At 48.8% G+C, this 17,829-nt stretch overlaps 1 protein-coding gene across 29 annotated transcripts in view; it reads left to right on the top strand.

The window, feature by feature from the left end:
* The window catches only part of TNIP1 (TNFAIP3 interacting protein 1), a 53,894-nt gene that overhangs the window by 28,300 nt on the left and 7,765 nt on the right, over positions 1–17,829 (top strand). For all 29 annotated transcript variants that reach the window (XM_078363238.1, XM_035288767.3, XM_008988097.5 and 26 more), the window contains 6 exons: positions 2,293–2,387; positions 4,618–4,741; positions 8,529–8,618; positions 12,183–12,248; positions 12,445–12,576; positions 16,350–16,478. In XM_078363238.1, coding sequence (XP_078219364.1) covers positions 2,293–2,387; positions 4,618–4,741; positions 8,529–8,618; positions 12,183–12,248; positions 12,445–12,576; positions 16,350–16,478 — 636 coding nt within the window. The remainder of the gene's footprint in view (positions 1–2,292; positions 2,388–4,617; positions 4,742–8,528; positions 8,619–12,182; positions 12,249–12,444; positions 12,577–16,349; positions 16,479–17,829) is intronic.

Here is a 17,829-nt window from a genome sequence, read left to right as displayed (position 1 = left end):
TCTGTCACCAGGCTGGAGTGCAGTGGCACGATCTCGGCTCACTGCAACCTCCGCCTCCCAGGTTCAAGCAATTCTCCTGCCTCAGCCTCCTGAGTAGCTGGGACTATAGGTGCGCACCACCACGCCCAGCTAATTTTTGTATTTTTTAGTAGAGACGGGGTTTCACCTTGTTGGCCGGGATGATCTCAATCTCTTGACCTCGTGATCCACCCACGTCGGCCTCCCAAAGTGCTGGGAATACAGGCATGAGCCACCGCACCCGGCCAGTTTTCTGTTTTCTAAGCTTCCCTCGTCTCCCTCATTGTCCAACCACCTCCATGTAAGGCTGTGTCTCCATTCAGCCTTCCCAAGACTCTCCTGGGTGAGGCAGAAAAGAAACAACTCTGAAATCTCCCTGGATTATACAACAGAAGGTTTCCTTCCTATTCTGTGTGGCAGGGGTTTGTTTCTGCTCTACACTGTTCCTTAGAGTCCCAGGGAGACAGGGATCCCACCTTCCAGTGCCCTTTAGAAAATGAGACATCCATATCAGCCCCTGCTACCAGGAGAAAGACTAGAGAATCTTGCATAGGCCAGCCCAGGAGTGATGCTTGTCCCTTCCACACCTCTTTCCTTGGCCAGAACTCATCACGATTGCATCCACCTGCAACAGGCCTGGGAGATGGAAGGGAGCAGATGGCCATTTAGTGAATGGTCCTGGCCCTGGTCCTGGTGCAGTTCAAAGGCTGTCTCCTCCTTTGGGCACCATCTCTCTCCCTTCTCTGATCTTTCATCACAGGGGAAGGAGACACCAGTGTAGGGTCTGCCAGATGAAGTTTATTCCCACTAGTGAGTCTTAGCGGCTGTGCACCTGTTAGACTATCATTTTACCTGGTTTCCCCACCTTTAACACAGAGATGAGTTACTCAGCTTTTGGGAAGTTGTGAGGCACCAGTGAGACGGTGTATGGAGGAGCACCCAGCCACGTACCTGGCACAGGTCAGGTGCTCAGTGAGGGTTTGTGGAAAGATTGAGCAACTCTGTGCTGACCCTGTATGTTAGCCTTGCTAGTCAGCACCTTCCCTTCCCCCCAGCCTGTGAGGTCCTGAGTCTGGCAGCCCCTCTTCCATGCCCCCGGTTCACAGTGCTTCCAACATGAGCCCCCACACGTAAGCAAGTGGCTGATGGTGCCTGGATGCTTCCACTTTCACTGTCATCTGTTCTCAGCAGCCCTATAGAGGAGGCAGAGAAGGAACAGTTGTTCCTGGACTGGGCACGGTGGCTCACGCCTGCAATCACAGCACTTTGGGAGACTGAGGCGGGCAGATCACTTGAGGTCAGGAGTTCAAGACCAGCCTGGTCAACATGGCTGGTCTCTATTAAAAATACAAAAATTAGTCAGGCATGGCGGTGCATGCCTGTAATCTCAGCTACTCAGGAGGCTGAGGCAGGAGAAAGAAGGAAAGAAAGAAACAGTTGTCCTTTTGTAGAGGAGGGAACCTAGTGTCACAGCCACACCGTGAGAATGTGAGGGCATAGTGAGGTCCTGACTGAATGCCCCATCTTCTGACTTTCCCCTTGGTGGCACTGGGCACCTCTCACACCCACAAATTGATGAGCCTTTCAGCCCCTCCAGGACTTTTCTTCTGATTTGTCCATGCATTCATTTGGCCGGCCGGCCAGCCAGTCATGTTGTTCCTTCCACAAACTTTGAGCCTCAGGGTTTGGGGATCTGGCAGTGAACAAGATAATGAGGAGGGTCCTAGCCCTCTGGGAGCTCAGGAATTAGTTGGAGTAAGTGGGGTAGATACTAAGAAAATAACAGCACAAACAGTTCTTTAGCTTTATCTGTCACAGGTGTTGAGAAGCATAAAAGCAGGGGGCTGTGAGCGAGGATAAGGGAGGTGGCCTGCTTTAGCTGGATGGGGAGTCAGGGAGGATTTCTGTGAGGAGATGGGATTTAAGTTAAGACTTCAAAGAAGAGTAGAAGTCAGCCGGGGAGGCTGGTGGGGAACAGGGGTTTCGGCAGTAGGAGCAGGGACAAAGGAGGTGAAGGGATGGGGCTGTCCGGCTTGGAGGTACAGAAGGCCTCACGGTTGATACTTGGTCAGGCTTCCCTGTAGTTGGCTCCCAAGGGAGAGGACACGTGGGTGGCCAAGTGGCTTAGCTCCTTAGAGAAGGATTGGGTGAGGCCAGGCAAAGGGGATAAGGAGTTGGGCCCTAGGGTGGCTACCCCTCCCTGTCTTCCAGCTCAGCCTGTACCTGGGAGGCACCCCTCCTTCCCCTCACTCTGTCTGCTCCCCTGCCCCGCAGACCCTGTGTGAGCAGCTTCGGAAGGAGAACGAGGCTCTGAAGGCCAAGCTCGACGAGGGCCTGGAACAGCGGGATCAGGCTGCTGAGAGGTTGCGGTGAGTGCAGGGGTGAGGAGTGGGGGCTGCAGGAGGAGGGGCTGATGCACAGCACTGATTTCTGGGTTGGTGCACAGATCTCTGGATTCTGGGTCCTAGTGCACAGCCATTGATCTCGGACCGTGGCAATGAGGCCCTGTGCCCAGAGCCCTGTTTGGAGGTTACGTCTCTTGATTCTCCTCCTTGGCTCCTTTGGTATTTCCCTCTGGCCCTTTTGTCACCTTGGGAGGTATATAGAAGTGCCTTGAGAGCCTCAGAAGAAGGATGGCATAGATTGTACTTCCTTCCTCCTCCAGCACTTGTCTCCCTCCCCTGTTAACTGTGAACTGGCTGTGCCAGGACTCAGGACTTTGCTGTCCCCTGCTGGTCACCATCCTGACCTGCCCTGTCTTCCTGAAAACATCAGAGCTTAGACTTAACTGAGGGTTGAGGGTCAGGGAAAGACATTATGAGTTTATACGCCTGCCCTTCCTTCCTTTGCAAGATTCTGAATTGACAGGTCTTAGGCAAGACCTAGCAGCCTGCATTTCAGCAGGAGTCTCTGTGATTATGATGGAGGTAGGCCCAGGATCACACCTTGGCAAACAAGGATCTTGACTGTCAGAGTTTGACGAGCCCTTGGAATCATTCAGGCTAGACCTTGCACTCTGCAGGGGGGAAACCGGGGCCCAGGGAGAGGCAGGGACTTGCTTGTAGTCTTACAACAAGAACTTGGGCCTCTTTGCTCTCTATCCTCTAGAGTAGCCACAGTTCCTGCCTGCACTGTGGTCCTGGACAATTTGAGTGATGAGTCATCTGTTGGGTGCCAGCTGGGCTCAGGCCCATACAGGAAAGGCCTGTGTTATAGAGAGGACTTGCCACTCTGTTTCCCACCCCCTCATGTTTATAATTAGAATCAATAAAAAGAGAAGGAATATAAACTTCGTAAATATGGCCACAGAAGTAATGTTTAACTACTGAGCCATTGACTATTTTGGATCAGTGTGTTATTTATTTACTTTTGGATGACCAAGCATGCAGTTTTGGGGTTTTTATACACTTAATGACCCAATCCATGGATTCAAAAACTGAAGCTGGGGAAGACTCATGGATTAGAAGGCAAGAATGCAAGTCTCTGCTGTGTGCCCTTGGGAAAGTCACTTTTTGGTTTTTCAAGTGAAAACTCAGCTGGCAAATAGAACCTAAAGAAATGGTGGCTGAGTGTGGTGGCTCACACCTGTAACCCCAGCACTTTGGGAGAATGAGGCAGGAGGATTGCTTTGAATCCATGAGTTTGAGACCAGCCTGGCAAAATGTATCACCACTCCGCCCCCAGCGGCGACAAAAAATACCAAAAAAAATCAGCCAGGTGTGGTGGTGCGTGTCTGTAGTCCCAACTACTCGGGAGGGTTGGGTGTGTTGTTGGGGAGGTGGAGGGTGGCTGAGGTGGGAGGATTACTTGAGTCGGAGCAGTCAAAGCTGTGATGAACTGAGATCAGCCACTGTACTCCAGCCTGAGTGACAGAACGAGACCCTGTCTCAAAAGAAAGAATGAAACATTTTAGTCAGACCTGAATCCACATTACCAATTTTATGCTATCCTCTGTCACCTGCCTTATTAGCTACTTAGGATTTTACTTGAATTTGATTCATATTTTTTCTTAAAGTTACCATGGAAACTTTAAATAGAGTAAATGGAAAACAGCATTACTTATGATAAATAGAAGGTAACTCTAAATACAAAGAAAATGAAAGGATGTTAATAAATTCAGGCTAAGTATGATTGCACATTGAAGGCACTGAGCGTGCAGCCTGCATTTCTGTGTTAACGAGGGAGACTGGGGAGTAACTGAAGGTGCGCCAGGACCTGTTAGCACCAAGCTCACATCGTCTCCATGCTCTACATAGGAAATGTGAAGATAATTGGAAAGGGTGTCACTTTCTCACTGGAATGTGATCCAGGGTTATTTAATGCAGTGTTTGGATACATCCTGAAGGTCTTGCATGCATGAATATTCCACAGCTGGAGAAACCCTGCCACTGACAATCAGAGACCTCCAGGGAAGCCCACAGGTTGAGAGCAAGGTGGCTGAAGGATGCCCTTTTTGGTTTTCTCTGAGGGCAGGTTTCAGGATCCTGTAGTACTCCCTGGGGCTTAGCTGCAACTCATGTGATAGTGAGCATTAAGGACCCCTGTAGGTTTCTGAACTCAGGGCCAGCATTATGACTTGTCTGTTTACTTCCATCCTAGGGAGGAAAATTTGGAGCTCAAAAAGTTGTTGATGAGCAGTGGCAACAAAGAGGGTGCCTCTGGGCGGCCAGGCTCACCGAAGATGGAAGGGGCAGGCAAGAAGATGGTGGCCGGACAGCAGCAGGTAGGTGGTCAGAAATTCCTTCTGCAGCATGCTTGGTTGCTGGTATCCAGCCTCTGCTTACCACCTCCAGTGACAGTGAGGTTACTCCCTCCTGCAGCCAGTGCCACTGTAGAAGGTTCAGCTATTCCATGCCTTTTTCTTCACTTGGCCTGACCTCTATGCTTAGAGGCTGCTCGTAGTCCCTGTGGTTCTGTGGGCCACATAAGCCCTCTGTCTTCCTGGCTAAATAGCTGCAGTTCCTTCAGCCATTGCTCATAGGTGATGTTGAGTTCTTTGCTCAGTCTGGGTGCATTCCCTAAACACATTCCAGTTTGTCAAGGTCCGTCTTAGAGAGTGGCTCCCAAAGCCAGTTTAACATCTTTGATATTCCTGGTGGAATTAGGTTGCTCTGTTGAGGAAGCCCCCTTGGATTCTGCTAAGCTCCTGGGATTATGTCTCAGGAGCCTCTAAAGTGGAGAGGGGAGGGAGCTGGCCAGCATCAGTGTGGTCTGGTGATGCTGCAGGGCTGGCCCATTCCCCCATCCTCCTCTAGTCCCTGCAGGGCCACATCCAGCTTCCAAGCAGGAGCAGATTCTGCACCCCTTCCCTAGTCATTACCATTCCCCTTGCTGCAAAGCTGAGTCCCAACTCTTTGCCAATATGTTTTTATTTCCCCCTTTAATGGGGTTTAATAGCTGAACAGTGGGGCTCAATGTCTTTAACCCACTCTACACCTATACAATAGTAGTAATTACCCTAGGACTTGCAAATCTATTAACTTATTCGGGCCTCATCTCTACATATAGAGTAGGAAAGGCTGGGACTGTTATTCCATTCTATAGCTATGGCCATAGGTTTGGAGTGGTCATGTAACATCATGTAATCAGGATTTCTGTGTGACCTGCTGTCAGGCAGATGTAAGGTATGGCCAGGGAAACATGCTGATAAATGGCAAAAGTCTGCTCTTCCCTGGTCTTCTGAATCCCAGCCCATGGAGACCCTCTTTTTTTTTCCTTTTTTCCCCAAATCAGATCCTGCCTTGTCTGCCCTCCTGTGGAAGGGACTTGTACACTCAGCTGCTCTCTCCTGGGTTCTCTGAGCTGTTCAGGTGTGGAATTCCCTGGGCCGGTCTCTTTGCTTTTCCTGTGCCCTTTAATCGCAAGTCATTTTCCTTGAGAGCCCCAAGCCAGATGCTCTTACTGCCCTGTCAGAGAGTGGGAGTGACTTGCCCTTGCGCCCCAGGGTCACCTGTCCCATAAGAGGCCTGTGTTACAGAGGGGCGAAGGATGTGCCTTGGAGTTGCATGCAGGTGGAATTCTGGCTCCACCTTTCACCACCGCTACAACCTTGGATAAGTCACACAAGACTCCTAGGCCTCACTTTCCTCTGTAAAATGAAGATAGTAACACCTACCTCAAGGGGTGGTTGTGAGGATTCAGTGCTGCAATGCATGTAAAGTAAGTTTAGTGTCATCAACAGTGAACATTAAGCTGTTGCTCTTTAGGGCAGATTTGGTGCCGGCAGCCAGCTCTGCTGACTCCACGTGGACTCTGTCTCCCTCTCGGAGGTTCAGGGTATGCCACCTTAGATTCCACCCCCTTCCTCCTTCCTCAGTAACCCGTTTTCCTTTTTGCTAAGCACAGCTCCCATCCAGGATGCTACAGATTTCAAGGGGTCAGGCCTGTCTGTTCCCTTTCTCAAAGAGGGTGACCTTACCTGGAGGGCTCCCCCTCACCTTGCTCCCTGGTGCTAAGGTGTGCTTACAGGCCTGAGCCTGTAGGGGGCAAGCTCTGCCTTCAGCCCTACCCGAAGCCTCTGCGGGGTGCGATAAGGAGGGAAAGAGAACACTGAGAATAGAGAGAATCTGCCTCCAGGATGATGGCGAACGATGTCAGAAGTCCAGATGGGGCCTGCGGAGACCCTCTTCTGTTTGAGCTTCTCATTGTATTGAAGTCCAGAGAAGGCGAGGGGCTCAGTGTCCATCACTGAGAGGCTTGGGGATAGAGTCGATACATACCCTCTGGCCTTGTCGGCTGTTTCACCCAAACACTTGCTATTTTTTTTTTTTAACCTTTTTATTTTGCTATAACTAAACTTACAGAAGAGTTCCAAAAATAGTCCAGAGAGTTCCCCTATCCACTTCCTGTAGCTCCCCCTAATGGTAAATGATGGTTTTGATCATGGTTGAATGATCAAAACTAGGAATTAATGGTAGTACTACTTAGTAAACTATAGACTATTCAGATTTCATCAGATTTGCGCTCTCTCCCGTCTCTGTGCTGGCATGGAGTCTGGGATCCCACATTACATTCAGTTGTCTCCTCTCCCTCTTTTCCTCTAATCTGCGACAGTTCCTAGTTGTTCCCTGCTTTTCATGACCTTGACTCTTTTGGGTTATATAGTGGCCAGTTATTTTGTAGAATGTTCTTCAGTTTGGGCTTATTTGCTGTCATGACTGATGCCTCCCAAGTGATTGGATCTCATGATGAGATTGAGGTTATGTGTTTTGGCAGGGATCTCACACAGGTGACGTTCTGTGTATGTCCAAGTGTGCAGAACATTTCTCAAGCCAGCATATCGGGTACATGATGCCGGTGTTTTACTGTGTTAACCTTCATCACTTGGTCAAGGTGCTGTCTTTCAAGTTCCTCTGCAATCAAGCGACCAGTTTTCCTTTTGCAATTAATACATGTTTATTTTTGAGGAGAAACTTTGAGACTATGCAAATACTCTTATTTTTTCTTCAACTTTCACTCACTAATTTTAGTGTCCGTTGGTGGATCTCCACCTGCAGCAGTAATTACTATAGTAATCTAATGGTGATTTAGTATATTCCTCATTTCTCCTACACTTATTAATCGGAATTCTTTTGTAAGGAAGAGCTGTCCCTTCTCCCCCAATTTATTTACTTATTCAGCTGTTTTGTTCTAGCAGTATGAACTCAAGAATACTGTGACTTATAATCCAATATGTTGTGATGTATTTTGCTGTTCTGAGTGTTTCCATTTTGGCCATAGGAGTTTTTTTCAGGTTGTTTCCTGTGCCCTTTGACATGCCCCTGTTATTACTATTGTCATTATTATTATTCATTTGCATACTGCCTTACTTTCTGGCACTGTAAGATGCACCAAACTCACCTTATATTTTATCCGTTCCAGACCTGGAATGAACCACTTCTCAAAGCAGCCCTGTTTCTTTTTAATAAAAAGAAAATGGCTTTTAGCAGCTGAGCACTGGGTGTACTCAGTGCTGCTGGATGTCTCTGCTTTAGCCCCGTGCAGAGGATGGAGATAGGAAACATCTATTTGTACTAATCATGCATATACTCAGATCTTTATTTCTGCATCTTTCTAAAAATGCTTTTAAATAAACATATAACTTTAACTTCTATAAAAGTTTTATAAAACATGTATGTTTTATGGAATGAATATATCTATATCTATCTATATCTCAAATTTCTTACCTTCCAGGCCAGAGAGTTTTTTGGCTGATGTGTGTAGCGGGTGAGGAGAGTGGCTGGTAGTACCTTAGAGGTTGTGCCTAAGCAGGGAGAGTGGCCATGACAGGGGAGCAGGGAGCCGGCCTAGCAGCCACCCTGAGTCAAGGAGGGGGGATTGTCATCTTGTGGACTTCCAGAAGGGGACCAGTCATGACTGGGATGGTTAGTGGTGTCCTGGCGGGTGGGAGGAGTAGGGAGATAGGAGACAGAGGGCTGGGGCCACAGGGGTGAGGGGCCTTAGAGGGTACTCAGTGGGTGAGATAAATTGTATTGAGGTTTTGGTGAAGGCCCCTCTGTGCTTCTCCCCAGGCTAGTGTGACGGCAGGTAAGGTCCCAGAGGTGGGGGCCTTGGGCGCAGCTGAGAAGAAGGTGAAGATGCTGGAGCAGCAGCGCAGTGAGGTAGGTGGCTGGGATGGTGGTGGCGGTGGGTGGATCCTTCCTCCCTCCCAGGACCAGCAGCACAAAGGCTTGCTCTGGCCTCCTGATTCATGCAGGCCTCATGTCACCAGCTGCCCATGGATGAAGTCTGCCTCCTTGCCCTGTACTGTCCTTTCTCGATCAGTCCCTCTGTCTACAGCAGTCACTCTGAGGAAGTAGCATTTGGGTCATGGCCTACAATTGTTGGGGTAGATTTTAGGCAGGCTCCCATGGCAGACCTTGAATGGTGGAAAGAGGTTGTGATAAGTTAGGCAAGTTTCAGCATCAATGATGGGGACTGGAGGGACCCTCTAAAGCTGGTTTAGGGAGGGCCCATCATGGAAGGAGAGGATTAAGGCCACTTCCAACTAGCCAGGAGGGTCCATGAATTTACTGTCAAAATTTTTAACTTTAAAATCTACCACAGCTGAGTGTGGTGGCTCATGCCTATAATCCCAGCAGGTTGGGAGGCCAAGGCCAGTGGATCACCTGAGGTCAGGGGTTCGGGACCAGCCTGGCCAATATGGCAAAACCCCATCTCTACTAAAAGTACAAAAAAATTAGCTGGGCATGGTGGTGCATGCCTGTAATCCCAGCTACTCAGAAGGCTGAGGTAGGGAGAATTGCTTGAACCTGGGAGGTGGAGATTGCAGTGAGCCAAGATCATGCCGCTGCACTCCAGCGAGACTCCGTCTCAAAACACACATGCGCGCGCACACACACACACACACACACACACACAAACAAACACAAACTACCTCTATTCATGTAGCTACTTTTCAGATATTCTGGGTTTCCCGTTTCAAGAATTTTCATAGGCAAGAATCAAAAAGACCAGCTAGCAGCTAAAACCTGCCACAGAATACTGGGTGGCCTAAACTTCATTAAGGTGATGGCCAGTGCCTTAGGTAGTTTAAATGCCCCCCCCCACCCCCCAGTACCACTAAAGTTCAGGAGCTCGTTTGTAAGAGACTCTTAGTTTCCCTCTGCTGCCAAGAGAGGAGTCACACAGCAGCGTCCTTGTGCCACAGTTCATTCCGCCTTTGCCCGTAGGTCTCAGGTGTGTTCCTCCCTCACCTCACACCCCCAGTCTAGTCCAGTCTTTCCGGACCCGGGGTCTACGTGCAGCTCCTTTTTGGTAGACACTGTTCTGTCTGTTCTGTCTAGCCCTTCTCTACATATTCCAGGTCCTTCTTTAGAACCCCGAACCTGCCTGCTCACCCTCATCCTCCCATACATTTGAAAGCTTCTTCATGTGCATATTAGTTTTATTTGTGCATAAAAACTTTATGTGCATATTAGTTCTTATGTGTATATTTATTTCTTTTTGTATTGTTATAAGTGTTTTTTTTCTGATTTCAAAAATGGTATAATGCTCATTACAAAAAGGTCAAGAACACCACCTCCTAGAGAAAACCATAACTAATTATATAGTTCATTGCATAATCCTGTTTTTTTTCCAAAGTAGAAAAATAAAAGTATACATATACGTGTGTGTGTGTGTGTGTGTGTGTGTGTATACATACACTGCTTTAGAGATTATTTTTTCTTTTGTTTTTTAAAAAATTAACTGGGTCAGGCATGGTGGCTCATGCCTATAATCCCAGCACTTTGGGAGGCTGATGCAGGAAGATCACTTGCATCCAGGAGTTTGAGACCAGCCCAGGTAACATAACAAAACCCTGTCTCTATAAAAAAATGAATTAGCTGGGTGTGGTAATACACAGCTGTAGTCCAGGTACTTGGGAGGCTGAGGTGGGAGGATCACTTGACCTCAGAAGACTGCAGTGAGCCATGATTACACCACTGCATTCCACCCTGGGCCTGCCTTCAAAAAAAAAAAAAAAAATTAACTGTCTTTGAGGGTATCTATTCATATCTATAAGATATACTATGTTCCTTCAATTCTTAGTAATTTTTTATCATATACAATGTTTTTGAAATTGGTGTGAATCCTTATAACACACCTTAAGGGTCAGGACTAATACTCCCATAGCAAAAGACAGTTTAACAAGAGAAAAGCATAACAGATTTATCTAATCAAAGTTTACATGGGAACCATCAGCATGAAGGCCCAGAGGTACAGGGAAGACTGTCCATTTTTGTGCTTTAGATTGGATGAAGGGTGGACAGTGTGCAGAAAGGTGATTGGCTAGAAGGGAATACTCGGCTGGTAATAGTCTGAACGGGGAAACCAGGAAGGCCCATCTGCCTGTCTGGATTCTTCTTGGCCTCTCTGCATGGTATTCCTTCCACCCAGGTATAGGACAAGACACCCTCTGGCCCCAGGATTTTATGACCTAGTATTAGACAGAGTAGGTCAGAGAATTTCTTTATGGCCAGCTCTGACACTCACAGATGGAAGATGTTAGAGTAATATTTTTAGGTTTGATGGTTGGCTTTGGGGGAGTGGGGTTCTGGTTTCTGTGCACATTGGAGAAGAGGAATTCTAGTTTCTCTGGTTACGGGGGGAGAATGAGGGATGAAAGACAGAAGCAGAAGGTCAGGGAAAAATTTTGCTTCTAGGCCTTCACTTTGGGGGTATCATTTTTTGAGTCCCAACATTGGGCTATACCTCTTCCTTTTGTTTTATATAGTTGATGATGTAGGAATTTCTTCTCTGAGGAATTGTTGCATCAAGAGTATGGTGGATGGTGTCATTTTAGAACTGAGAAAGTGTGGTAGATGCCTTATTTTCTTTCTTTTTCTTTTATCTTTTTTTTTTTTTTTTTTTTAGACAGGGTCTCTCTTTAGTTGCCCAGCCTGCAGTGCAGTGGCACAATCTCAGCTCACTGCAGCCGCCACCTCGTAAGCTCAGGTGATGCTGCCACCTCAGCCCCCTGAGTAGTTGAGACTATAGGTGCATGTCACCATGCCCGGCCAATTTTTGTATTTTTGTAGAGATGGGGTTTTGCCATATTCTCCAGGCTGGTCTCGAACTCCTGGACTCAAGCAATTGGCCCACTTCAGCCTCCCAGAGTGCTGGGATTATAGCCATGAGCCACTGCGCCTGGCTGCCTATTTTCTTGTTTTCTTAATAGCTGCACATTGTCTGTTTAAACTATCGTTTACTTAACCTATCTACTGTGCTTAGATTGGCCTCTGGATTTTTTTGTAATACAGGTATTGCTGAGATGATTAGCCTTGATGTATATTTTTGCACACTTGTGTAAGTGCTTCTGTTGGTTAAATTTTTCAGAGTGTAATTATTGGGTTAAAGATGATGACAATGTGAAATTTCAATACATAATCCCAGACTGTCCTTCAAAGAGGTGTGTGTGTTGCATAATTATTTGCTGAAATGATGTAGTTACCATATCTTAGTGTTAATCTTGCTTTCCTGGCAAGGTAAAATGCAGCAGTTGATAAAGGTGAATGGCTTTTGAGCAGCATTGAGTTTTTGAGAGCTGAGGGATGGAGACAGTGTCTGTAGCAGCTATTCGCACACACTAAGTGCACCTTAGGATGCTAGTGTACCTGGGGCAGGAGTTGGCGCTCTTTGTTCCTTCTGTGCTCATCTCCGCTAACTCCAGTCTCTCCCCACAGCTGCTCGAAGTGAACAAGCAGTGGGACCAGCATTTCCGGTCTATGAAGCAGCAGTATGAGCAGAAGGTAATTTGGGATTCCTAGCTGCGCCCACAGGGCATGCCTGGTCTTCATCTCGCTGCCTCTTTAGCATCTTTGAACCTTGGGGAGTGGCTGTGCTGCACAGTATGGCTCAGAGAAGTTGGGGCAGCCGGGCCCTGCCCACACCCAGGAAGCGCTCTGCAGTGACTCAGACACTCCCTCTCTCTGCCCCTGAACCCAGATCACTGAGCTGCGCCAGAAGCTGGCTGACCTGCAGAAGCAGGTGACTGACCTGGAGGCTGAGCGGGAGCAGAAGCAGCGTGACTTTGACCGCAAGCTCCTTCTGGCCAAGTCCAAGATTGAAATGGAGGAGGCAAGTGTGGCTGCTGGTCCCTGCAGAATCAGCTCCCCTCTACATTAGCAGAATTCTGTGAAGCAAACAAGCCAGGGGCAGGAGTCAAGAGATCCGAGGGTCTAGTGCCAAAGAGCTGTGGGACCAAAAACACAGGCACGTTCCTTCTCTGTGCTGCAGTTTCCCATCTGAAAATTGAGAGGGTTCTATTAACTACAGCTTTTCACATTTTCTTGTTTTTATTCAGCACTTTGTGTTCCATTAAAATCGTAGGGACTGGGGAATTGTACAGGGAAGCACACAGTATAAAAGATCCAACCAGGTGGCCAGGCATGATGGCTCACACCTGTAATCCCAGTACTAAGCCCACCTCAGTTGTAGAGACCCCAACCCAGGCAGCACTGCAGGAATTAAGAAACACACAGAGACAGAGAGCAAAAAGGTATGGGACAGACAGGGCCTCGGCATTCTCAGCCGAGAGCCTTGAACAGAGTTTGACCCACACATTTATTGACAGCCAGCAAGTGATAATCATCATTTAACTAAAAGCATTCTTGCAGGGAACAAAGCATTCTTTAGTGGCAAGAAACGGGCTCTGGCTGTTTATCTACTGCAGCTGGAACATGTCTAAGGCACTTGTCTCTCATGCTATTGTGTATGGTTCAGAAGCCCCCCCGAGCGGTCTTTCACCCAAGTAAACCAATAACCTCTAGCAATGTGCATCACTGCCATCACAAGGATGTCACAGTACATAGATGTTCTGTTTACGGCCAGTTTCTTTCAGGCCTGTTTATGCCAGGCTTAGGGCCTGCTTTCAAATGCTCCCAATATCCTAGCACTTGGGGAGGCCAACGTGGATGGATTACCTGAAGTCAGGAGTTTGAGATCAGTGTGGCCAACATGATGAAACCCTGTCTCTACTAAAAATACAAAAATTAGCCAGCTGTGGCGGCAGGTGCCTGTAATCCCAGCTACTCCGGTAGCTGAGGTAGGAGAATTGCTTGAACCTGGGAGGCAGAGGTTGCAGTGAGTCAAGATTGCACCATCGCACTCCAGCCTGGCCCACAAGAGTGAAACTGTCTCCCAAATAAAAGGATCCTAGCAGGCTGCTCTATGGCACTTGGTGGGGTGGGACGCTGCTAATTGTTCATCGTAGTGATGGCAATTTGTGAGGGAGGGGCTACAGCATGAGATAGAGCTCCACCTGTCCATTCTTCCAGGCGTTTGTCCTCAGATCCTCCCTCAGGCACTGTGTTGGACATAGAGTCCAGGGGAACAGCCCTGCCTCTGCGGGGGTGCCAGACAACTAATTTCAGAAGCAAATAAGTAAAACCGTGTTAAGTATTGCAAAGAAGGCCAGGTGTGATGGCTTGCACCAGTGATCATGACACTTTGGGAGTCTGAGGCGGGAGGATTGCTTGAGGCCTGGAGTTCAAGACCAACCTTGGTGACATAGTGAGACCTTGTCTGTACAAAATTTTAAAAATTAGTTGGGCATAGTACCATGCACCTATAGACGTAGCTGCGCAGGCTGAGATGAGAGGATTGCTTGAGCTGCAGTGAGCTGTGATTGTGCCACTGCACTCCAGACTGGACAACAGAGTGAGAGCCTGTTTCTTTAAAAGAAAAAAGTATGGCCAGGCATTACAGTGGCTCACGCCCGTAATCCCACCATTTTGGGAGGCCAAGGCAAGTGGATCACTTGAGGTCAGGAGTTCAAGACCAGCCTGGCTAACATGGTGAAACTGTTGTCTCTACTAAAAATACAAAAATTTGCCGGGCGCGGTGGCTCATGCCTATAGTCCCAGCTACTCGGGGAGGCTGAGGCATGAGAATCACTTGAACTCGGAAGGTGGAGGTTGCAGTGAGCTGAGATCGCGCCACTGCACTCCAGCCTGGGTGACAGAATGAGACTTTGTCTAAGGGAAAAAAGAAGTATTACAAAGAAGTTTCAGAGATCAGAGAGTGGGCATAAGGGGGACCAGATTTTTTCTTGCAGGGAAACAACAGGTCCCCTGAAATAGTAGTATCTGCCCAGTCATATGTATGACTGACACCAGCCAGGGCCCCTCAGGACCTTGGAGCAGCTTAAAGAGGAAAGGCCATTTGACTGCCAGAATCTCGGGAGATTTTATTTATGTCACCATATTTTCCCCTCCATAGGAACTGGGCATGGTCTTTTGCCTAGCTTAAAAATGGATGTTTCCCACACAGATTGTCTTTCAGTTCCTCCCGTCAGCATCGGACACCAGGGGCCTTATCTTAGCAGTCAGCCTGCGTCTGTGATACCCCTTAACTTGGAGCTGTGGTAGGAACGACACTTTCCTTATGAGTACACAATCACATCTGGTTTTTCTTGGCCAGACATCCTGGCTCTTTGGCCCCTCCCTCTTGCTCACAGTGGTAGGTAAGACAAATCCCTGGAATCTGAGGGCGCTTTTCCCTATCAGCTTCAGGGAAGATAGGACGTTTCATGACAAGGGGTGGCCCTCTAGATAAGTACACATTTCGGAAAAGGCCACGCCCATCCGGGAGCCTGTTGGCAGGGAGTCCAGAACAACTCCCATGGAGTTCTGACCAAGGCTGCCCTCTGCAATCAGTCTCTGGATGGAAACAGCTCACAGGGTGGTTTGTAGAATACTAAAGGCCACACAGGGCTGGTGAAAACTAACCCCTGCAGCTGGTCTCCTAATCACATGCTGTGAATACAGTTACGAAATGTCCACACACTGCAAAGTGAAAGTTTCCTTGGACCACCTCCCTCTGCCATGATTCCAGGCCCTCCCCAGAGGGAAGCACTGTCACCATTTTGGTGCATCTGTTTCCAGACCTTTCTCCCACATATGTACACGTAGGAATATATAGTTTATTTGGGGATGTGCTTGCTCTTTCCACTGTACTGTGCTGCCATCCTATAGTTTAAATACTTCCTTTGACATGGTAGGGGGAGAGCAAGGGAACAGGAAACCTGGGTTCTAGCCCCAGCTCACTGTGGGGCCTTGAGTATGTCCCTTCCCCTCTCTGGACATTTGTTGCTTAACATATTATAGGGCTGGGGCCTGCTGCTATCTAAAGGTCATCCCTTGGCTGTGATGAAGACCTGCTGGTTCCATAGTGGGTATGGAACCACCTCTTGGAAGCCTTCTCTCAGCTGTGGGGATCTTTCTTTTAGTCCCACAGTCCTTTGTTTTTTTTGGGAGGAGCACTCACTGCCTTATGCCACATTTCTCTCTGGGAGTATTGTGAGAGGCTCCGAGGCCGTATGAGCTGAAGTGTCTGTTAGGGATTATCAGTAGTTCATCGCTTTCTGTGGATCACAGAAGACCCCCACATGAATCTGGTCAGAACTATGCTTTTCTTTCTAGCACATTACACACAGACAAAATTTTGCATTCAGTTTTGGGGCTCACAGCCCTCCAGAGGCCTGTCTGTGACTCATGTTAGGAACCCTGTACCTGTGACAGGTAGGTAAGCTTAGACAAGAGAGGGCGGTGGCAGTGCCTGGGATCTCGGCTGCTTGTGGATGAACTGGTGTAGGAATCCAAGGTCTTTTACTCAACCGAGCTTCTGCTTTTTCTGCTTTTAGTTATTTTAAATTGACACATAGTAATTGAGGGCAGGACCCTGTGGACATTACTGTGCCAACCCCAGGTGCCTTGCATGTGAGCATTGTGGAGTAATGGCCAAGGGAGAAAGGATGGCACCGGTAAAGGCTGGACCAGGCAGAACAGGGAGTCCAAAGCCTCCTGGAGAGGCCACCCCTACCCCGCTTACCAACCCCGTGTTCCCTGCAGACTGACAAGGAACAGCTGACAGCGGAGGCCAAGGAGCTGCGCCAAAAGGTCAAGTACCTACAGGATCAGCTGAGCCCGCTCACCCGGCAGCGCGAGTACCAGGAAAAAGAGATCCAGCGGCTCAACAAGGTGGGTGCCTCCGCCCGGGTCCCTTGGCTGGGCAGGGCTCCCTTGAGTCCACCTGCAGTGCCCACCCCATCACTGGCACCCCACCCCTTCAGCTCAGGAAGGGTAACCCCCAGTCAGCCAGCTGGCATCCTGCTTCCCATCTGCTCTGCCATTGCCTCCCATACCCAGAGTGACCCAGCCCTTGGATGAGCCTCTGTCGCCCTTCGCTCTGGAGGTGCACGCTTCCCTTTATGCCTCACCTGCCCGCCCTGCTTGTCAGGATTCACTTTACCTTCACTTGCTCAGCAAAGCCGTCTTCGGGTCTCATTCAGGTTGCCCTGGTCTATGCTCCTAAAGTATCAGCAACTTCTCTCACACCCCTTCTCATGGCTCATCATCACTTACTTAATTCTGTCTTCCCACCTGGCAGTGGGAGGTGCACACCTTCACCAAGGTGTCTGCCCCTGGCTCCTTGCACAGTGCCTGGCACTGAGCATGGTGTTTCCCTTCAGGAAACACTGAAGGGAGTGGGAGGGGGGCACAGGCTGAGGGCCCGGCCCTTGTGCAGTGGGATCCAGGGAGATGGGGCCCGCAGAGTGGAGGCTGGGGAAAGCAGAAACCCTCTGATCTGAGCCAAGCAGAGTGGTCCAGTCCCAGCTTAGCCTCTCCAGCCTCTCCAGCTCAGTTTTGCCATCTGAGCCCTGATCCTCAGTTTTGCCATCTGAGTTCTAGCACTGACCTTCCAGTAGGTTTCAAAGATGCAAGCTGACAAGAGGGAGCTTTGAAAGGAAACATTCTTGAGGGCCTCAGGAGTTAAGTTCATGGCTCCGTTTTTCCTTTCTTGCTAATTGTTTTTCCTTTCCCTCTGCCTCCTGACCCGGGTCACAGTGAACTCTGGCATGAGCTCAGCGTTCCTGCGCCTGCTGGGGAAACCCTTTCTTTTTGATTTCGGTGTTTTGTAAACACTGATTATGCCAAGTCTGGGGTTCTTGACCTGTTTCCAGAGAAAGAAGTGATCTGTCCCAAGCTGGGGGACTTGGGGCTCTAAATCCAGGCAGAGAATTGTCTACACTGCTAATCAGAAAGATGACCTTGATGGTTTTCTTGGCAGAGCTGCAGACAGACACCCATGTGGATGAGTGATGCAGGGCAGGTAGCCTTCTGTGCTCATGACCTCAGGCATCTCCCTGTCCCGAGACCTCAGTCTTTTCATCTAAAAAGTGGGGTGGAGGCCAGGTGCATTGGCTCACACCTGCAATCCCAGCACTTTGGGAGGCTGAGGCGGGCTGATCACCTGAGGTCAGGAGTTCAAGACCAGCCTGACCAACATGGAGAAACCCTGTCTCTACTAAAAATACAAAATTAGCCAGGC

This window comes from Callithrix jacchus, chromosome 2, assembly GCF_049354715.1.
Source record: "Callithrix jacchus isolate 240 chromosome 2, calJac240_pri, whole genome shotgun sequence".
NCBI classification, from domain to species: Eukaryota; Metazoa; Chordata; class Mammalia; order Primates; family Cebidae; genus Callithrix; species Callithrix jacchus.
This window is presented reverse-complemented; position numbering and strand designations above follow the sequence as displayed.